At 40.6% G+C, this 19,707-nt stretch overlaps 1 protein-coding gene across 8 annotated transcripts in view; it reads left to right on the top strand.

The window, feature by feature from the left end:
- The window catches only part of MAP2K5 (mitogen-activated protein kinase kinase 5), a 141,132-nt gene that overhangs the window by 110,529 nt on the left and 10,896 nt on the right, over positions 1-19,707 (top strand). For 5 of the 8 annotated variants that reach the window (XM_074837042.1, XM_074837041.1, XM_074837040.1 and 2 more), the window contains 3 exons: positions 4,567-4,628; positions 6,926-6,971; positions 17,996-18,089. In XM_074837042.1, the coding sequence (XP_074693143.1) occupies positions 4,567-4,628; positions 6,926-6,971; positions 17,996-18,089 (202 nt within the window). The remainder of the gene's footprint in view (positions 1-4,566; positions 4,629-6,925; positions 6,972-17,995; positions 18,090-19,707) is intronic. The other 3 variants (XM_074837046.1, XM_074837045.1, XM_074837044.1) reach the window with 1 other exon arrangement.

The raw sequence follows: 19,707 nt of genomic DNA, 5'->3' as shown, positions 1-19,707 counted from the left end.
ATTGTCTGTTGGGGTCAGACCTCTGAAGGTGTGTAAAGCAGGGGATGTTTTTGGTGTATATTGCCAGTCAAGAACTACTCCCAAATTTCATTGACATGAGTGTTTCCAAAGAAAGTAAGCAACTCAGAGCTGTATCTGTTGCATTTGCTCCTTGAGTTTCTCCAGGTAAGCCTCTAAGCTGGACAGAAAAGAGGGAAAAGGTGCCTTATTCATGGTTATTTATGGGTTTGCTGGACATTATTTATTTCCTGAGCCTCAGTAGTATCTCTGCTTAGTGAGAGCAAACAGATCAGGAGACATTTCAAGTAATAGGTTTGAGAAGTAGGTGAGGATAATGCTCAGACCTGTAATTCAAGCTCTTACTCCATAGATTGTAAAGGATTGGTTGGCTTCTGGACACACTATTTGGTGGTTCACTCTTCCTTTGTTCAGACCTGTAAAAAAAAAAAAAAAAAGAAGATGCAGATAGTAATGTTACCATTCCCTTCAAAAGAGAGAGCTTTTGGAGAGATTGTCTTGGTATTCTTATTCTCAGTCTTCATTTAGATAATGTGACTTCCCCTAACTCTGCGGAAGTCAATAAGGTTTATACCAGAGCCTTGGCACTCTATAAATTAAATTTTAGGAGCAGTGTTTGAAGTTTAAAACCCTCCCTCCTCCTGCTAGCTCAGATTTTCTGCTGCTGTGCTTTTTTCTTTATGCCTGAGCACCTTGCTGACAAGTGCTAATAACAAAATGCCAAGAGAGGGTCCAGTCGGAGTTACCACACATTAAACATTCTGAACTTGTCCTTTTGCTCATAGATTGTGCATAATTAATAATTAAACGGTTTCAGTTGTAATGGGTTGACCTTCTTGAACTGTTCATTATTCACAAGGCAAAGGCATCACTCAAACTTTTTTCCTATTGCCCTTCCCCGTTCTCACTGTGAGTACACGGTTTGGCTGGTTTTGAGAAATCAGAGGCTGATCTTGTCTTCTCCTGCAGCACATCCTGATTACGGAAATGTTGCTTGGATGCTGAGGGAAATAGCCAGTCTTGGGAATAAGCTGCCTGCAGATGTAAGAGGCCAGTGGTCACTGACCCTTACAACCGTTTGTGTCTTTACTGCCATTTTAGCAGCATTACCGATATATAGGTCTTCATGATACCAGTTAACAGATAGGGTATTTAATGAAAATGAAAGAACCATTTCCCAGTTTAGAATGAGTATACCTATTCCTCACTCCTCTATAATCTTGATTTTCTACTTTTTTTGCTTCTGTAGTATGATTTCACTGTGCAGGTGGGTAAAATAAGGCGGGCTGGCAGAGTGCAGCTGGACCGTTCCCTATAATTACATCAAATGTGACTATTGCATCACACAGATGGCGTAGACTTGGTAGACTTGTGTAGCTTTGCTTTATTTCCTCATATTCGCATCTCCTTGAGTATCAGCCGAAGTCCAGGCAACTTCAGGAAACAATATAGGATGTATTTACTTTGTGTAGTTTTGGAAGTGTTTTCTTTATACCCGATACAACAACCTTGTGATTCCTCAAGTTACAGAGGTAGCAATAGCAGCGCTCTCTCTCATTAGAAATAGCTCTAACTACAAAACACTCTCACCTTTCTGCTTACTCAAATGGTCTTGCACAGAACAGCATCAGAAATCAAAATATTTCGGTTATTGGTTTCCCTGGGCAGACACTGAATGGATGTTTTCTCTTTCTAACTAAGGTAAAATGCAGCATTTGCGGCATCTTTTCAGTGTTCACCTTCAGAAGCAGTTGAGGGTCCACGCTTTCCTGGTTGAGCTAAAACCAGAACCTGCCACCTTCTCCCCTGTCTTACCTATGCTGTAAAGTAACAATTGGCGTATATTTACAGGAGTGAAATTAAAGTTTTTATCTGCACTGATCTGTTTGCCCTCAAACGTGTTTCCCAGCAAGTATTTTCTTGAGATTGATGCACTCTCCCAAAAAGCTTATAGTTTGTCAGGCACAGAGCCAATAAATTTGTGGGTGTGCAGTCTAAAATCCTTGAGAAGACTGTATTAATGCATCTAGTTTTCATACCGAGATGCGGTTTGTGTTCATCACCACACACACACAATCTCTTCCTGGACTCCTGCAAGCAAACCAACCAAGGCATGGCCATGACTGAGAGGCCTACAGCAGAAGAGGGTAGGCCTGATGGCATTGAAATACCTGCATTGTACAGAAAAACGCACCAAAAAAAAAAAAAAAAAAAAAGCATTTTACACTACTTTCATCCAGGTGAGATTTTCTTGCGTGCTTATGCAGGAGCACCTTGTCTCCTGGCCGTGAGGCAGTGCAGGAGTGGCAGGGTCAAGGTGTTGATACTGACATTGAAGCAACTTCTTCCCTGGCCTGCATGAACCCCGATGCCAGCTTAGCTTGGGATAGCCAAGCGAAATGCCAGTGGCTTCAGAGCAGTCCAACAGCTTCTCCTTCCCTCTCATAATGAAGTTTCACTCTATTATGGGTCCCTCATCTCTTTGTGATGGCAGAAATTATCACCTACCAGATGAGTGTGAAGCGCCGTCCGCCTGTCCTGCTCCCCTGATCAGAGCTGGCAGCCCCGTTACAGGGGCGGTTGTGACAAGCTCCTTGCTTGCGTTTTACTTAAAATAAAGAGCAGGGATAGATTGCTGGGCAGAGCCCGAGCCCAGGGAGTGGGCTCTGATAGCTTTGCCCTGTACTTTTCCAAATGATCTCTACTGTGTGCCCAGAGCATTTCCTACCTGTTCTGCTTTGAGTCTGGACCACCTGGGAAAAGTGGCTTTTGGCACTTCAGGCACAAGCCCAGGAAGGCTCTGCTGGACACGAGAAAATGGTGGGGAGAGGCAAAACCTGCTGGGCTCTGTGCCGTATAAGCAAGCCTGATGTTTGGCTCTGCATTTTCTGTATTAATATGAATAATTTTTGTGCGCAGTTCTTTGAAGTGGAGAAAGTTTAATTGCACTGCTTATTTCCTTCTGTTCCTTCCACTCTCCAGTGGAAACCTTCCTATATTGATGTCATTTGTAAGTTTAGAAACAATAACCTCTCCCTCACCCGGTCTAAGTTCAAAGAGAATTTGGGCATGTTATATCAAACACTCCTTGTATTTAATAGAAGTCTTTGAAAATTGTAAAGCAATTTTGGCTTCTCCTTTTACTCTTCAGTTACTTTTGATTTAATTGTATTTTCCAGCAGTTTCCAATTGTTTGAATTGGAAACAAAGCCTTAATAAGAGTTCTAGTTAATTTTCTGTCTTGTAATTACCGATCTCATTTTTCTGATAATTGGCCACAGCAATTATATGTATATTTACTAATCACATAGGAGGCTCTGCAGTTGTGTCTATCTGCCACCATTGATAATGGCACACACATTGCAGAGGTGCTTTTATCATCTTCTTTTTTCCACTACATCAAAGCTATTTCCTCGCATTCTCAATAATGAATACATGCATGCATTTGACACAGTTGTGTGCTAGAGAAATTGTTTGGCTCCCACCAAATGCTGCACGCTCTGAGTTTCTTGCCTGCAGCGCTGGAAGGTTGTATGTAATGATATATTGCTCATCCAAATGGCCAAAGCACTCCAAAGCACAGTGAGATTAAAATAAGTCATTCCTTTGTTAATTTAAATAGGTGCATGTATCATACTTTGCAGGGTACTTTGTGTAGGGATGTCAGGGAGGAAAAAAGCCGCCGAAAGGTATTTTTAATAGCAAATGAGAATAGATGAGAATGGAGTCATTTGCAGCTGCCTGTTTTATGTGGCTCTCTTGTTCCAACTGTAGGTCTAATGAGATGACACTGTTAAAGTACTCTGCAGTGTAATTTCATTACATCCTGAGCTGTTACACTATAAACACAGTGGAGCTCTCTGTCATTCTTGGAAAAACTCCTAAATTCGTAAAGCCCTTCTTTGCAAATGGTGATGTTGTTTGTTCCCTGTTTGTAATTTTTTTTCTTGTGCTCTTAGGTTGGTTTTTTTTTTTTTCTTTCTTGAATACTGGGTGGTTACTTTCTACCACTAGACTGGTAAATCCTGCATTTTTTCCTCTTAAAAATTATTTTGCCTTTTAAATCTAGAACAGACAGCATATGAGGACAGCCTCTAAAATGAATAAGTGTAAATAAACATGAGTGTAAATAAATAGCAAATGCAGTGAAAGAAACAAAGGTCAACACAAGAATAATTTCACAGCTCTTTGTTAATTACAAGACCATTTGTGTGTTACTTAAATAATCATTAATTTCTCATTTACACTTTCCCTACCTTCCTTTTTACCCTGTGGCTATCATTGTCCTTTTTTCACCTCCCCTCAGTGTCTTTCCACATGTTTTTACCCATTGTGTAATACTCATTAGTTGAAATTCAGTGTTTTATAACACATTCTCGGAAGAATTTGTACCTTTCTCCCTCAAATAGTCTGTGTGAAAAGGGGCTTTGTCACTTCCTTGGGGTTTTTTTTTCCTTTTTTGTTTTGTTGTCGCTGTTATATTACTCTCCTAAAAAAAAATTATCTTCTCTCCTTCTGACTCTGCTTCTTGTTTCAATCCAATCCCAGGAATCGCCCGTCCTTCCAGCCGGGGAGTTCTCTGAGCCATTTGTACACTTCATCACTCAATGGTAAGCTCAGTTTGCAAACATGCCATGCCCTCAATGTAAATGATACATGCCATTAACTCTGCAGCTCTGCGAGACCTTATGGCTTTCCTTGCATCCTTTCTGAGAGAAGAGGGACTTGGGGGCCTTGGGCAGATGGGGCAGCAAAGCTAAGCAAACTGTTTAAATTATGTAAACGTTATTTACACAAAGGGTCATAAAAGTACTTACAAGGGTTTTTCCTGTTTTAATAAACCTACCCTGAATGTGGGTGCAGTCTTGTGCACTGAGACTCTGAAGAATTCATCTGGGGGGTAAAGAGGCCACAAAGACTTGTGTATAATATCATTATTCAGGGCTTTTAAAAATATTTCATATAAAATTGCCTCAATATTTAGAAAGGCAAGCAGCCTTGATTAATTCATTGGCTTTTCAGTAAGTAATTTTTACTGAGAGTCGTATTTTAAAACACACCACTGGGTATATTTTCTTTCCTTAAAACTGAATAGTTCATTGGAAACCTTTTAAATTAAAGGAGGATTGGGGAGAGGAGGAATTTGTAGGAGAAAGAATACAGTTCATGAGTGACTAGAGAATACAAATCTTGAGGGTAAGCTGTCCTGAAGAAACAAAGTGAAAGGAAAAAATCTTTTTTTTTTAACTGTCACATTCCCCTCCACCCCCCCAAAAAAAAGTGAGGGAGGGCAGAAGAACCAAGCTTGAATTCTGTAAAAACATGATGTGTTTGACGGAGAAGCATCCCTTCTGCGAACATGCACTTCCAGGGCTGGATGCTCAGCTGTGCTAAATCAGATGGAGCTATCTCAGTGTGTGCCACGGCGAGCTTCAGGGATGCGTCCTCCTCGAAGCCCTCTGCCCCACGCGGATCTGTAGGTCGGGCTCTGTGGCGCTTTCAGGTCCTCTGCTGTATGCCAGGGTCACCGCGGCAAAAGTCGCCTATAAAATTGAATTTTGAATACATAACATAGGAGAAAGTACCTCTCGGGACTGGCATAGTGTGCAACAAACAATGTAGACACAAAAAGCAGTCTGATTATCGGTTAATTAAAGTAACTAAATAATTAAAGTTTGTGTAACATAGGCCTCCGTTTTCAATAGTTTCAGTTTACAAAGAGCAACACTATTTGGAGGATTCTGCAGCACAACTAACTGATGTGTGTGGAGGTCTACGCTTTTTATCCTTGCGAAAAAATTGATGACAGACTGTTTTAAAAAAACTCTCATTGAGGCAGAGGGAGGGATAACCTGTGTTAAAATTTCCACAGATGTCAAACTGAAGCATAACTGATGGTGGCTAATAGCCTTGTTTTCCCTGGGGATGCAGCTACTTTGGACTGTCAGATTAGAACTGCTACCAACCTACTCATCAGACAGCTTGCATTACTTGCTAATGCCTGTATCATTTGAGGTGCTTATAGTTATTTGTAGGGAAGGTAAATTGTATCGTTAATACCTCCGATTTACAGCACAGATCATCTAGTATTTTAGAGATAGTGTTAGATCAGCTGCATGTTTTAGTGGGAGCCACTAGTGTTTTAAAAAAAGCAAATAAAAAGAAACTATATACTATTTAAGCAATCAATTCCTAATAAGTATTAGAGATGTCAAGTGAACAGTGTATCAGACTTTATGACTTTATGCCAATTACACCATAAACACTGGCTGTTTGGATGTAATCCAATTAGTCAGTAGGCAGCTCCTGATGGTCACCTCTGTGCCATGTTATTGTGTTCCTTCATGCAGCTAAGCACAGCCTTCAATAGCTAATTGCACCTGTTGCACAGAAAACTAGGACTATTTGGATGAGAAACATGATCTTATAAACAGGTTAATGCTGTGTAATGAACTATCACCCTGCAGTGTAATGGAAATAAATGTGAAAAAATTAAGGTAGAAACCCCAGGGTATTGTGCGTTCTCCTGAAGCTGTTTAGTGTTAGAGTTAAATTTCCCACCTGTTTGGATAATACTTTGTGTCGAGCAATGTAATAATCACTAGCAAAATGAGAATCAACTTACTGTGCCTTCTGAGCTGATTGGTTTTCAATGATCTCTCTATTTACACACAGTGTAAATAGTTACAAACAGTGTAGACCACTGCACCCCATAAGGGAGGGAAGGACGAAATCCATTTACATTTTGGCCACTGTTAGCAACCCTGTTTCCTATCGACACATGATAAAGTTAAGAAATACATTTAAATTCTTCACTCTATGTTAAAAGAGGGTATCTTCAATATTTAAGCAAGTACAATATATGAGCAGTTGTTTATATATCAACATTTTGTTTTATGACACATAGCATGAAAAAGCAACCAAAGGAAAGGCCAGCACCTGAAGATTTAATGGTAAGTGAAACTTCGGAGCCCCTCAGTATGTATTTGTCTGTGAATACTTTTTATTCGTGTATATAGAAGTATATCCGGTTTTTTCCCTGCATTTTTCAGTATGTACAAATTTAAATCTAAACTCTTTCTGGCTTGTGCAGCAATTACATATTTACAGAGAGTACACAAACCAAAGGTGGAGTTATGATTCCACTGAAGTTGATGGGTATTTTGCTGTTACCTTCATCATGGCCAGATCTTCACTTCTGATTTGGGGAGTTAATATAGAACTTTCACAGCCAGTGTCACGTTTCAGTCAAGGCCGTTTTGATGCTTAATACACAGGTTTTTCAGTTCGTATGCCCAGGGATTACAGCTTAATGTAGGTCACTCTTTGTCATCATTTGCCAGTCTTAACCTTTCAAAATCTGAAGATTGAAAACAGAGGATGTGGTCAAAATGGTGTATTTTTAATGAAATGCAGGAGACTTTGTTTTCACTTATACTAATGTAAAATGAAATTAGATTGGCTACAGAAGATTGAGTTAATACGTAGCTTTGGTCTCCCTGTTGAAGGGCTCTCGGTGTTGGAATCTGAGCTCAGAGACCACTTCTTTTCCTTGCAATTGTCATTTTTTCAGTAAAGCTATAATAGGGTACCTGCTCTCAAGCTGGTCCCTTGTGGCTGTGTATTTAGTGGGAGTGCTGTTTTGACTGTTTTTAAGCAGCTTAGAAAAATACTTTATCAAAAAACTACTACAGATATTTACAGTAACTTATATTGTAGATAAGAATTGTAGTCCCCTCTGACTTGCGTCAAATATCTTTGATTTTTAAGTGTTTCATTACTTTTCTTTATGTGCTATGTTTCCTGTAACTTGGAGGCTTATGTAAAATCATCATAATTTATTTTCTATGCATTAAATATCTGGGAATAATTTTAACAGAGTTTAACAAGATAAGGACAGGTTTGCATCCTCTCATTTCTTGGTTACATGCTGCAAACGGCAAGTAGAATAAACAAGTGTTTCTATTGCAGCTCTTCTCTAGTTAAAGGCTAATCTCTGAAGATGCCCTGGGGCAGGTATCTCACAATCCAGACTAGTCTCAATTTAGATCCTGGTTAGTAAAGTATTTAACTGTGAATCTAATTTTAAGGATATTAACTTCAATAGATCTACATTTGAAGTTAGGCACCTGCTTAAATACCTTGGTAAAATGAGGCCTTAAAGTTTATCGGAGCCCCTCCACTTTGTGGTGTTGTATGTCTCGTACGAAAGGCTTACACTGCCTTATTTTGTCTTTTTTATTAACTTTTGATGGTTGGAAAATTCTTGCAGTTAGTCACATCTGAGAAAACTTGGAACAGGTTCTAGAGATGTAGACACATTTACCTTGTGCACTATTATGCTATGGCTGGATAGCTTAGCTATTAAAACACGGAATAGGGTTTCATAAAACCTATATCTGTTTGTAAATGCATGTTTCAGTGATGCAATAGGCCTGCCACTTATAAATAAAACATCTGCAGATCGCACATACCCCCATAAGTATATATGTATGTTTGTAAGCAATAACACCACTCCAGGGTGTAGAGTCATAAAAATGAGGCCAAAGGGTGAGTGCCTGCAGTACCAGGGAAATGCACAGATTTATCTTTACAACTACATGCCCTGGAGTGTGCTAGTCTCCTTTTAAGGAGGTATTTTGGAAAATAATTTTAAAATTATAGCGGCTCAGGAAAAAAAACAAACAAACAAACAAAAACAAAACCACAAACCTTCCTACTTTTTAAACAAAATCTTTTGTTTAATGCATTTTTCCCCTCATGTTACTTTGTGTTCAATTATAAATGAACTTGCAACAACAAGTACTAAAGCAGGAGGTAGACTGCTGCTGAAATAAAGAAGTGACCCAGTCCTTGCCTGCGATGTGCCTGGCCCTCATAAGCTGCCCTAAATTCCCTCCTCCAGCTTGATGGGCACAGAGCACCCTGTGCTTCACTATTAGCTCAGTAGTCACTCACCAGTCAAGCCCTTTACATCCTTGCACTTACCCAGTCTTGTCAAGGAGCACTTTATTTATAAAATCAATCTGCGTATATACATTAGCATGATATGTCTATATACACACAGCATATCTGTGCATACATAGACACGTGTATATAATTTACCATACTTGGTTGGAAAACAGGGCCAGAACAAAAGCTGTTCAGTATCCTCTGAATTGTGGAATTGCTCACTACAGTATCCTTAGAATCCCACGTCATCCGTTTCTGAAACCTCTGTTGTAGTTCTGGTGGCTATCTCCCTGTTGTTAACTATCGGAGTGGGCAGAGTGATGCAGATACTGTCAGTGAAATCCTGGACTTGTCAAGATCAGCTTACCGTTGATTTAAATGAGAACAGGATTTCACCTTGTTCATTGGGGTTTGTTGGGTTTTTTATTTAGAAGAACTGTACTAGCGAGGATGAAAGGTGTAACACCTAATCATTGTTAGCTTCAGACAAAACAGCAGCGTGCAGGCTTTCTCCCCTATGGATGTTAACCGTACTGGAAGTCACTATTTTGTAACCAATTTAGTATAATTAAAGACTGAAAGCAAAATGAAGGGAGCAGAACATCAATCTTTTTCTACTCTCCTGATAATTGGTGAATTGTTAAATGCATTTTAAGAGCCGACTAACAATACCTGGAGTGCCAGACTGGCAACTCCAATGAAGTCACAGAGTTACATCAGGGATGGATTTACCCTGTCGATCATGTTAGGAAGCCCTTTTTTGTACAAGTCACTATACACATTTTGTCAGAAAATAGGGCCAAAGCCAAGGCTGTATGAAATTCCTGTATAAAGTCAGGCTTTCTAGTACCATAGGTACTCTTGTGCAAGCGAACACCAGATTTCCATAACAGCTGGCATAAATCAGGTTCCTGTATTTACACTCGGTCACTATGCCCTTTCTGCCGTGTATCCATCTACAAAACAAGATATAACATCGGTTTGTCTGTGTATACATAATCAACAATTTAATTGTTTCAAAGTATTTCACATCAGCAGAGTTGTTCCACAGGAGTGAAAGAAAGTCATTTCACCAAGAAATAGGAAAATTGTCCATCCAGGGAAAGGAACAATCTTTATAATTCACCGGTGGTTATTCTGAACCTTTTGCTTACAGTGTCTGCTCTTTTGTCTCCAGTTTGTTCCCTCTTAAGAGAAAGACATACAGTCAATTAAATTGAACTTACTCCTGTTTCAGCACCGGGGAAGACTGCACAACATCTTAACATATTCCTCTGTCTCTCTTCTCTCCCCTTCCAACTAGAAAAGGAAAATCTCAACAATTCTTCTGCATAAAGATTTTTTTTTTCCCCCCTGAACTTCCTGTTTTCATTTAAAACATGGAGTTTTCTGGCATCACAAGCCTGGCTCCCAGAGAAATGCAGACATACACATATATTTAACAAGTGTGATGCGGTGGTACGGGCGAGGTTTAAACTCCTACTCGAGCCGAGTGTGTGGGTAGGCATCCGCGGGCTGGTTTGGCTCAGGAAGCTGTAGATCTGACTGTATTTACGGTATTTTTCAGAAGCTTTCCATTCTAAGCTCTATTTAATGGAATCTATGCATAGTAAGTAATCAGGTCAGAGAGAAGCAACATCCCCTGTTTGAGATCAATCGCTGGCTAATACTTTATCTAGGCCACTTTATTATCTCATGCTGATTCCATTCCCATTCTCCTCCTCCTTTGTAGCATGCACTTCAGCTGTGGTAAAAGTACGTATTGCATACATATTAAAAACATATACCCATTCTATCTGTATGTAAATGTGTGAGACACAGCTGGATATTGCAGGAGTTTGATTTACTAATAGTTATTATCTGTTCTAGCTGTTCAGAGGCAAAGAGAGTTTCAGAAAACAAGCTAGCGCAGAAATTGCCTTTATGATATCACTATCCTGCTTTGGTAATTGTTTAAAATCTCTTCTTTAGCTGGAAGCTTGGCCTTTTATTTTGCAGATTGTATGCGCTTTTCAGAAAGCCAGCAAAATTGTTGAAGTCTCTCGTTGAGTTTTTTGTTAGTACAGCATTGAACTCTGCCATGCTACATATGGCTATTTAAACGAAAGCAATTTACTTAAAGAAATTGTGTTTGGAATACCAGAAGTCAAGCATGTAGCAGTTATTCCATTATGCTTTCCCATGGATGCATAAAAGTACGGTCTTTAAGATGCTGCTTGGATTTCTCAAAGCATTGGGCGGGGAGAAGCTGTGCTTTTGGCCAAGGATACAGTCACCTTCTGCACTTGATTACTTTTGCACAGCTCTAATAATTTTTTGTTCAGGTCTCCAAATTTTAAGCACAACTGCTAGCTTTTCTCCTTTTTTAAATCACTGATGCTTTTTATGTTGGTGTTTTATTAACTTAGAAGATTGCATGATAAATTGTACATCATCTGTGTCAAAACCACTGACCTGCTGGAAAACATGTTCCACTTTGGGGTTTTTTTTTATTTTAATGCCTAGTGCAATTTTGAAATTTCCCGTTCCTATGTGTTCAGCAATCCTTCTCTCCATTTCAGGACTGGCGTTTAGACCAGGCAGCCTGATCTCATTAGCTGCAACGGGCATTTTTTCAGATAGGTTGTTTGTTTGTATATTTAGATATGTTAAGATATGTGTCAGGATATTACAGACTCTCAGAAATGGATTCTGGCTGGCTGTTTCCCCATCTCCAGCAACTATAGGAAATTAAAAATGCAAAGCTTTTAAGTACCTATATTTTAAGTAACTATATTCTGGAGGATCTGGACAGGAGATCTTACCAGGTAGAGCTAAACTTGTTCACAGCTCGTTGTGTTAAACAGTTGTTTGTAGCTCATAGGAAATACTTTCATGGTTTAAACAAACAAATGGAGGATCACCATAATCCTACCTGGATTTTCCTATAAACCTCCAGAATAAAGCCAGTAAAATACTGCCACTTATATTTGTCAATAAAAGGGATTTCCCCCAGCAGCTAATTTGGCTTTTGCATTACAGCAGTGGCATCGCTGACTGAGTAGCTGTGATGGCGTACAGGTTGGGTTGTTTGATGGCATTAACTTTTGGGAAAGTTATGGGAAAGACCAGAGGGCTGTCTGCACTTTGCTTTTCACAAACACATCCTGTAAATCTTGTGAAGACAGCTTTACAGATAAATGTTTTCTGTCTGCGCCTATCTAGATGTTTATGCGTCATTGCTGGACCACAGTGAGCCAAGAATTTTCTCTCTTTGGCTACTTGCAAGCATTAGGGTTTTTTTTTCCTGAGCCAGTGCAGGATCAGCGATGATTTGTCCAGCGTAAAATTGTGCTTGGACCTGTGATGGACAGCTTTGGTTGCAAACATTTAGACTCTCCTCTGTCACAATGATCCCAGTTATTCACCCCATGACAAGGAGAAATTCTGACAGACACCAAAACACATGCCAGATGTGAAAGAAAGGGTGCTTTCCTGATTTCCCAAGGAAAAAAGTGCAGAGCCAAGTATTTTAGCTGTTGCAAATATAATCATAGAATTGTTTAGGTTGGGAAAGACCTTTAAGATCATCGAGTCCAACCATTAAATATATATGATAAATATTAAACTATCTTCACTCTATCAGTTCAGACATACAGTGGACAAGAGGTTCTGGATCAAATCCTGGATACGTTGGAGGAGTGTCAAAATTTATATTGACTTCATTGATGCTAGGATTTCACACTAGGGCTCAGGATGTTACTGCGTGTTCATTCTCTTCCTTGCCCAGGGTAGCTCAAGAGTTTGAGGAAAAAAATATTCTTTCAGGTGGCAGTGTTGTTCCCCACTCAGCTGAAATGGGGAAGGGTGGGTTATGGATCTTTTCCCCTCTCTTTCAACAAAACAAAACAAAACAAAGTTGTCTGTAGGGGTATGATTTGCTCTTCTTTGTCACTTGAGAAATCAGCTATCGAAATGGAGAAATACGTTCTATCAATGTCACTAAATCCAGCAATTACAGAAGACTAAGACTGTGACAAGGCTAACTTGTGAGCGTTAGAGTTTGAAGGTGTTATATTCATCCTCTGTCTTCTGCAGGCCCATTGCTCATACAACCACTGACTTCTTATAGAGAACGTGAACATCTGACTTTCTAACATACCCTAAAGCTGCACAATATACTAGCACTTTCCAGTGAAATGTGAAAAGAAATAACTTGAGTTGGCTGGAAGAAGTGTTGAAAATCTAAGGAAATTGGACAAAAACAAATTTGCAACAGCTTAGAGTGATACAGTTAATATTTTTGGTTACTTAAGTCTCCTGGGCTTCGCAGTTTAATTTGAGCAAATGTTTCATTTGGCACTTCTGGTTGTTCTGTAGTTCTCCAGGCACAGAGACAAATATTTACGTCTCGCTCATTTTGGTAGCAGAATTGCAAATCTTTCAATTATGATACATTGAGAAGTTGTTCATTTGTCTTGTTGATATTTTTATGTCAGCTGTCTTCCCTACATATTTCTTTTTTAAAAAATAAATCTGTTAACACTTCCAAAATAAGAGCCATATCTTTAATTCCCAGAATATTGTCCTTCCTGTTCATTCCAAATTCATCAAGGAATTTGCTCTAACGGGCAACTGGTGAAATGTGTACAATATTTATTTATATAATGAAACTGGAAATTTCAGGTTATTCAAACACGCTGCATAGATTAAAATTGCTGGCATTTGTATAGTACCAGCTACTTGTGGGTCTGTATTCTGATTAGCACCTCAAGACGCTCCTGCAGTATTAAATAAGAGTAATAATTGCCTCTGAATAAGTGGAGTATAAAGCAGGAGATACAGATATGGCTTCTTAGTGACCTGTGTGCATTATGCCTCAAATCCCTTAATCAGATTTGTGCCGGTTGATTCTTGCATCCGCAGAAATTCAGCTGGAGGATCAAGGCCTAAAGTAGTAAAAAATCAATTAATACTACTTTCTAATTTGTGCGGTTGACAAAAATGCATATAAATAGGGGACATTTTTCTACTTAAGAGGGCCGCACTGAAAGATTTTTTAATTGGATTTTCATTGTGATTGACAGCATTTGATTATGACAGTAACTTTATTTGGCTGGACTGTTATAGCCCTCTTGTTCAGTTTTTTTTTTTTTTTTTCCATCAAAGCTCTTTTTTATCCGCTGAATCCCCAGCGGAGCAGCAGTGCCTGTGAAAGAGCCTTTTAGCACCTTTGTTGCAGCCATCCCTGGTGATGATTGGACCCAGCTGGTAGTAGATAAGAAAATGTGCCTTTCACAAAGAGGTTGTATCTCCCGTCTCCCTCGTTTCAATAATTTTAAGAGCCCCAGAAACCTGTTGAGGATTAGAAGTAGCTTTAGATGTGAAATGAGTGTTAAGTATTAGTAATCGGGAGATTAGGGCCCCGGGGACAATGGGAGATAAACAACTGCAATTAAGGCAAATCTGCCAGAGTAAACAAAATTTAGCAGAAACAGATGCCCTAACCATTTTGGGGGATTGATTGGAGGGCACCGAGGAATCGATTTTTGTCTTGTTTACACTTCCAAACCCCTGTGATAAACTGGGAGGCTAAATATTTCATACAGCCTGATTTTAGTTAATTTTTTTCCAGCTCCTCACAGTAGGTCTGCTCTCTTCTAACAGTGACCAGGCCTGAGTTTATTCAGCATTCACAGGGAGCAGCTAATTGTCTATGAAGGGCCCCTGTGTTTAAATGGGCTTGACAGGAATTTAAATTTTGTTTCAATCAACCTCTGTGCTCACAGCCTGCTCCAGTTTCTAATTTTTAAATTAAACATGATTTTTTTTTTTAAGCTGCGGCCTCTCCTCCGGAGCCGGCTGCTCGCGCTCCCACCCAAGGCAGCTGCCGCAGCACGGGAATGCGCAGGTTTATTAAGGCCGTAATAGCAAAGCACGACGAGCCGCAGCCGTGGAAAAGTTCATTGTCCCATAAATGTGCATCTGCCTGTTTGGATTTAATGGGAGATGCTGGGGTAAACGCTTGGCTGGTGTAAATCGGGACGGCTCCGCCGGCATCTGCCTGCACGGCTGGAGAGAGTCAGGGTTTCCACCGGGAAAAGGCTCCCGGTAGGGAACGGTGGCATTAAAATACAAGTCTGAGAATGGAAATGGTTTTCGTGGCCTCGGTCGTTTGTTCAGTGACCTTGTGAGAGATTCAAAGGAATTTTTTTGTTTTTTCCAAGCCAACTAGTGGTGATATATTTTGCGTTCTTCTCTGTGTTTTCAGCAGGGCTGCGCACGTTTATTTGGACGTCATTTCATACCTGTGCTTTTTCTGCTCCTGAGACGGGGTGATTTGACAGTATGTTCATGTTTGATCATTTAATACTTGCTTTATTTAGTCTCTTTACTAAACCTGACAAACGTGGGGATGATATTTTGCACTAGATGCAGACGGTGTGTAGGCATGTAATGCAATATGATTGTACAGGGTACTTTTAAAAACAACTTGTTCATTTGCAGAAACTTCATCATGGAAATGCTAGCGAAGTGCGGGCTGTTTCATTCTCCCTTTTTGCTTCCAGCCAGATCATTTTCTGGGCTTTTTTTTGCTTTGTTAGTTGTTATTAGAGTATATATGTGTGCAGACGTGTCTATGCACACAGCATTTTTTACTTTGAGGTTTGGGTGAAAAACACTTAGGAGATTGTTTCAGTTTACTCCAGCTTAGCAATTTTCTTTTTTTTTTTTTTTTCCCCTGTCAGTAGAAACCAGTTTCTAAAAACTTGGAGAAAAACAACCACTTTTTCCACCCTTCTTTCTCAGTACAGGGAAACACTTAGTCCCCGTTTGAGGGAAATACTATATCAGCTTTTGTCTGACTGGCTCGGTTTGGCATCAGTGGGACCGTTCCTGTACTCATGGCGTGACATGAGCTAAAGACTCTTCTGCAGGTGCATCTACATCAATATTAGAGTTCAGGTCAGGTGTGCCTTTTTGGTGTGAATCTCCTGCTCTTTCAGAGCTACCACTCTTTCATTCTCGTCACAGACAGGTCTTGAAGCTCATGAATTGAATCGATTTCAAATGAAACCAAACCAGAAGATGTGCTGCAGGCACACGCCTAATGAGCTCCAGCTACTAATGGGTGCTGTGTCCACAGACCAGACTGGAGCTGGTCAAAAGTAAAACCTCTTCCATCCCTGAAACATTGCACCAACCATTTCACTCTGCGGATCTGCTTCTGTTGTCGACAGCTTGCTAATGTTGACATACTCTATCAGCCTTGGGCCACTCTCTCTATTCCTCTTCTACAGCTCTTCTTAACCTCAACAGCACTTGCAAAAGCATGCTCCAATTATATTTCGGTTGCCTTAGTTTTTTTTAAGAGTCATCACAAAAAAAAATACCTTTGCTGGGAGTTAGCTCGTTTTGTTAGCTAAGCACCAAGAGGCATGCCAAGCACAGTTATCGGTTTAACAGCAAATATCAAAAGCAAAACTGCTGTGGAAAGAATGATCTGCAGATGGGCAAATAGACCCCTCTGTGTCACAGCCAAAACCAAAACTCTGTAGTAAATTTAAGACTAGTATATGCCACGGAAAGAGAACAGCAAAAATCAGACCCATCCGTGTATGCACCCGTGGGCACCCTGGGGTCCTGCAGTAGGAGGGGATTGAGTAGTTTGAAGTCAGGTCTATGCTACAGAGTGGAGCTGCACTGATTCCTGCTAATCTGACCTGAAAAGAAATTCCCTCTTGACCCTCAGTCTGATGGTGACGTGCCAGCCTGGACACATATCGGTCAAGTGCACAGCGGGTCTCTGAGGACTGTTTTTAGGGCCACCAGCACATCGTTCGGCTATGGCCAATGTCCAAATCTTCAGAAGAAGGTTAAAAAAAGGATTTTAATCATGATGGAAAGATCTGTATTGCTGTTTGACAATGGAAATTCAGGTGTGATGTATGGATAGTTCCCCTTCAGGTTAAGGTTTTCAGGTTGAAGTGAGGCTGTTCTTTATTGGTCCATCCATTATGCTTGGGGACTGCCAATATTTAAAGACAAAATCTGTAAATCTTAACAGAATTTTGGTGCCTCAACAAAACTACTAAACCGGCAGAAAATCATTTGCAATTAACTTTATCATATAAAAAGTAAATGTGCATTGGTAAAAGTTAATCTACAAATAGGTAAATAATATATATTAAAAATTTTAAAAACTGAGTCCTTCTCAAAAAAAAGGATAAACAAGAAATACAGCTCCAAGACTTCACCGCTTAGTGGTGTTATCCATTTATCTTTGATACATTTTGTATCATCTTTTCACTATCTTAAATATCATCAGAGGGATAAAATCATTAGCGTGTTAATCTAGATAGCCATACTTCTAACACTGACCTAGGCTAATCTGCCTTTGCAATTTCAAGAACTATGTTTGACTCCTCTGCAAGTAACCTTAAATTGTAGTCTTGTAAGAATTCCAGAGCTGTATCCTTCACTCCTTCTCCTAATGAGGTTATGACCAAATGCTCATTATAATTGCTTTAGACTCCTTTTAATTTTCAAGCTTATTAATCATAAGAAGAGTTATTTAAAATTGCATAAATTAATCTTAGATTAAAAGCCCATCAAAGCCTCGAAACAATTAAGAATAAGTAGGATTTCCCTGGGGCAGCAAGTTTTATTTTAATAGTGTAGTCAGGTGGATATCAGAACATTGAAGTATGGTAGTGATTAATGTATGCAAAATTTAAATGAGAGTTTTTAAATGGCAAATCTAAATCACATATTGACCTAACTGTAGGCTTTAACTGCATTGTCTGTCATATATTTAAACTGTTTAGTAATCAACATTTTAATTACAGTGTATGTTAGGGAGGCCATGCAACAAACAAAACTCACCACTTCCCAACATTCCGCGTGGAACTGTTTAGCAGGCTGGGGCTGTGCTGTTAGCTGCGCAGAATAAGGAATGAGGAAAGAGAGCAGAAACTTCAAGGAGACTAATGATACTTGATTTTGCTTATGGATGTGTTCTTGTCCCCGCTTCATCTCCACCCAGAAAACACCACTGATCGAGGCAGCTTCCTGGCCCTCTGCTACCCGCCCCGTTCTCTGGACAAATCGGTCCTTTCTGCTCTCTGAGACGGCTACAGGTGATGTCCTCATGAGGATGGGAAATTCTGTGAAAACATTACCTTCTGGGTGCTTTTGTCTTCTGACTCTGGGGGTCCCTGTGCCCTCAGCCCGCCACCTCTGCAGCCTCCTGCAGATCTGGTGAAGCGCCGTGTCTTTGGCCCCTGCTATGGGACGTGTTGCTCTAGCAGCCAGCCAGGAACGGGCTCTCAGGGATGCTGAATTCCTCACCAAGCACAGCGAGAGGCAGTCCTTGCCCTGAATAGTCGCTATTCTGAGGATAGGAACTGGGAGAGAGAAGTGGGCCAGTAAACTCTTGGTCCCAGATCAAACACAGCCATGCAAGTACATAGGAAAAACTGGTACTTTATGGTTAAACTTGCTGTGATTCGACATATGCGGAGGCATCGCTGCAGGTGCTGCGTGGAAGAGACAAGGAGGCTTCATTTCTGGAGGAGAGTGTCTCTCAAAGCAAGGGTTAACCTTGCTGCAGCTTTGGGACACAGGGAGATGCTTTCTAGACGTGTATGCTGAGCCCCCTGCTCACTGCTGTTTCAAGCGCTTCAGGCACTCACCCTTTCCTTTAAAGGGTAACCTCCCATGGTCAAAACACATCCTAAAATTGCAAAAGTAAAACCAGAGATGCAACAGCCAGGTGACACTTAAATAGCGTCTTGCAGGGTCTTTTCACCCATATCTATATTCTGTGTCTCCACAGATCAATGTGAGTGTTCAAAGCCTTCAGATTTTTTACCCCACTCAAGCCTTAGAAGTGAGCGATGGAGGGAAGACTGCTGCATGGAGCAGCCCCCGAGGAGGGCTCTGACACCTTCTGTGCCTGTGAATTAACAATGTTTTGGGAGTCGGCAATAGAGTATTGGCCTGAGGATTCCTCGCTGCTATTCCTGGCTGTGGGAGCAGAAATCGGCCTTGTGGATAGCTAGCACAGATAATTAGAACAGCATTTAGTTTGGCTTGTCCTTGGAGGCAGGAGCTCTAGATGTAAAATCCTCCACTGCTGGGGAGTGATGAAATTTTATACGTGCTGAGGTCACTAGAGGGGGACACAGGGTCAGTCTGGGGTAGTTTGGGTTACTCAGCACTTTGTGTTTCCAGGCATCCTGGGAAGACAATACAGCTCCAGAGCTGAGATTTGTATTTTGGAGGTCCGACTTGTGTTCCCATTAAACACGTGAACGGGCAAGAATTTCCCCTCGAGTATGTGCCCTCAGTTAATTACAAGAGCTGTAAACGGCATAGACACATTGGTAGCAATGGGAGAACTAGCTGGGATGGTAACTGTGGTGTGCTGTTTTACAGCCAAGTCCTTATTTTCCTGAATTGCAGGGCTTGCACTCCTTCAGCCAGCTAGGTTTGAGTTACCAGCCAGACTTTTCAGGTTTAACATTTGCTCTGTGGCCATCTGATCAAACTTGCCTTTGAACAGAGCGAGCACCTGCAGTGGAGGGAGGCGTGGGACATCCCAGCTGATTCAGGAGTGTAAGAAGTGTCATGATTTGGTCACGTTTTACGCTGAGTTACTGCAGACACAGGCTGGAGTTCTGCTGAATGGCTCTCAGAATGGGGTGGGGTGGGGTGGAAGTGGGTGTAGATACAATCAGAGAGGTCCCAGGTGTC

The sequence above is a fragment of the Strix aluco genome, chromosome 12, assembly GCF_031877795.1.
Source record: "Strix aluco isolate bStrAlu1 chromosome 12, bStrAlu1.hap1, whole genome shotgun sequence".
Classification (NCBI taxonomy): Eukaryota; Metazoa; Chordata; class Aves; order Strigiformes; family Strigidae; genus Strix; species Strix aluco.
This window is presented reverse-complemented; position numbering and strand designations above follow the sequence as displayed.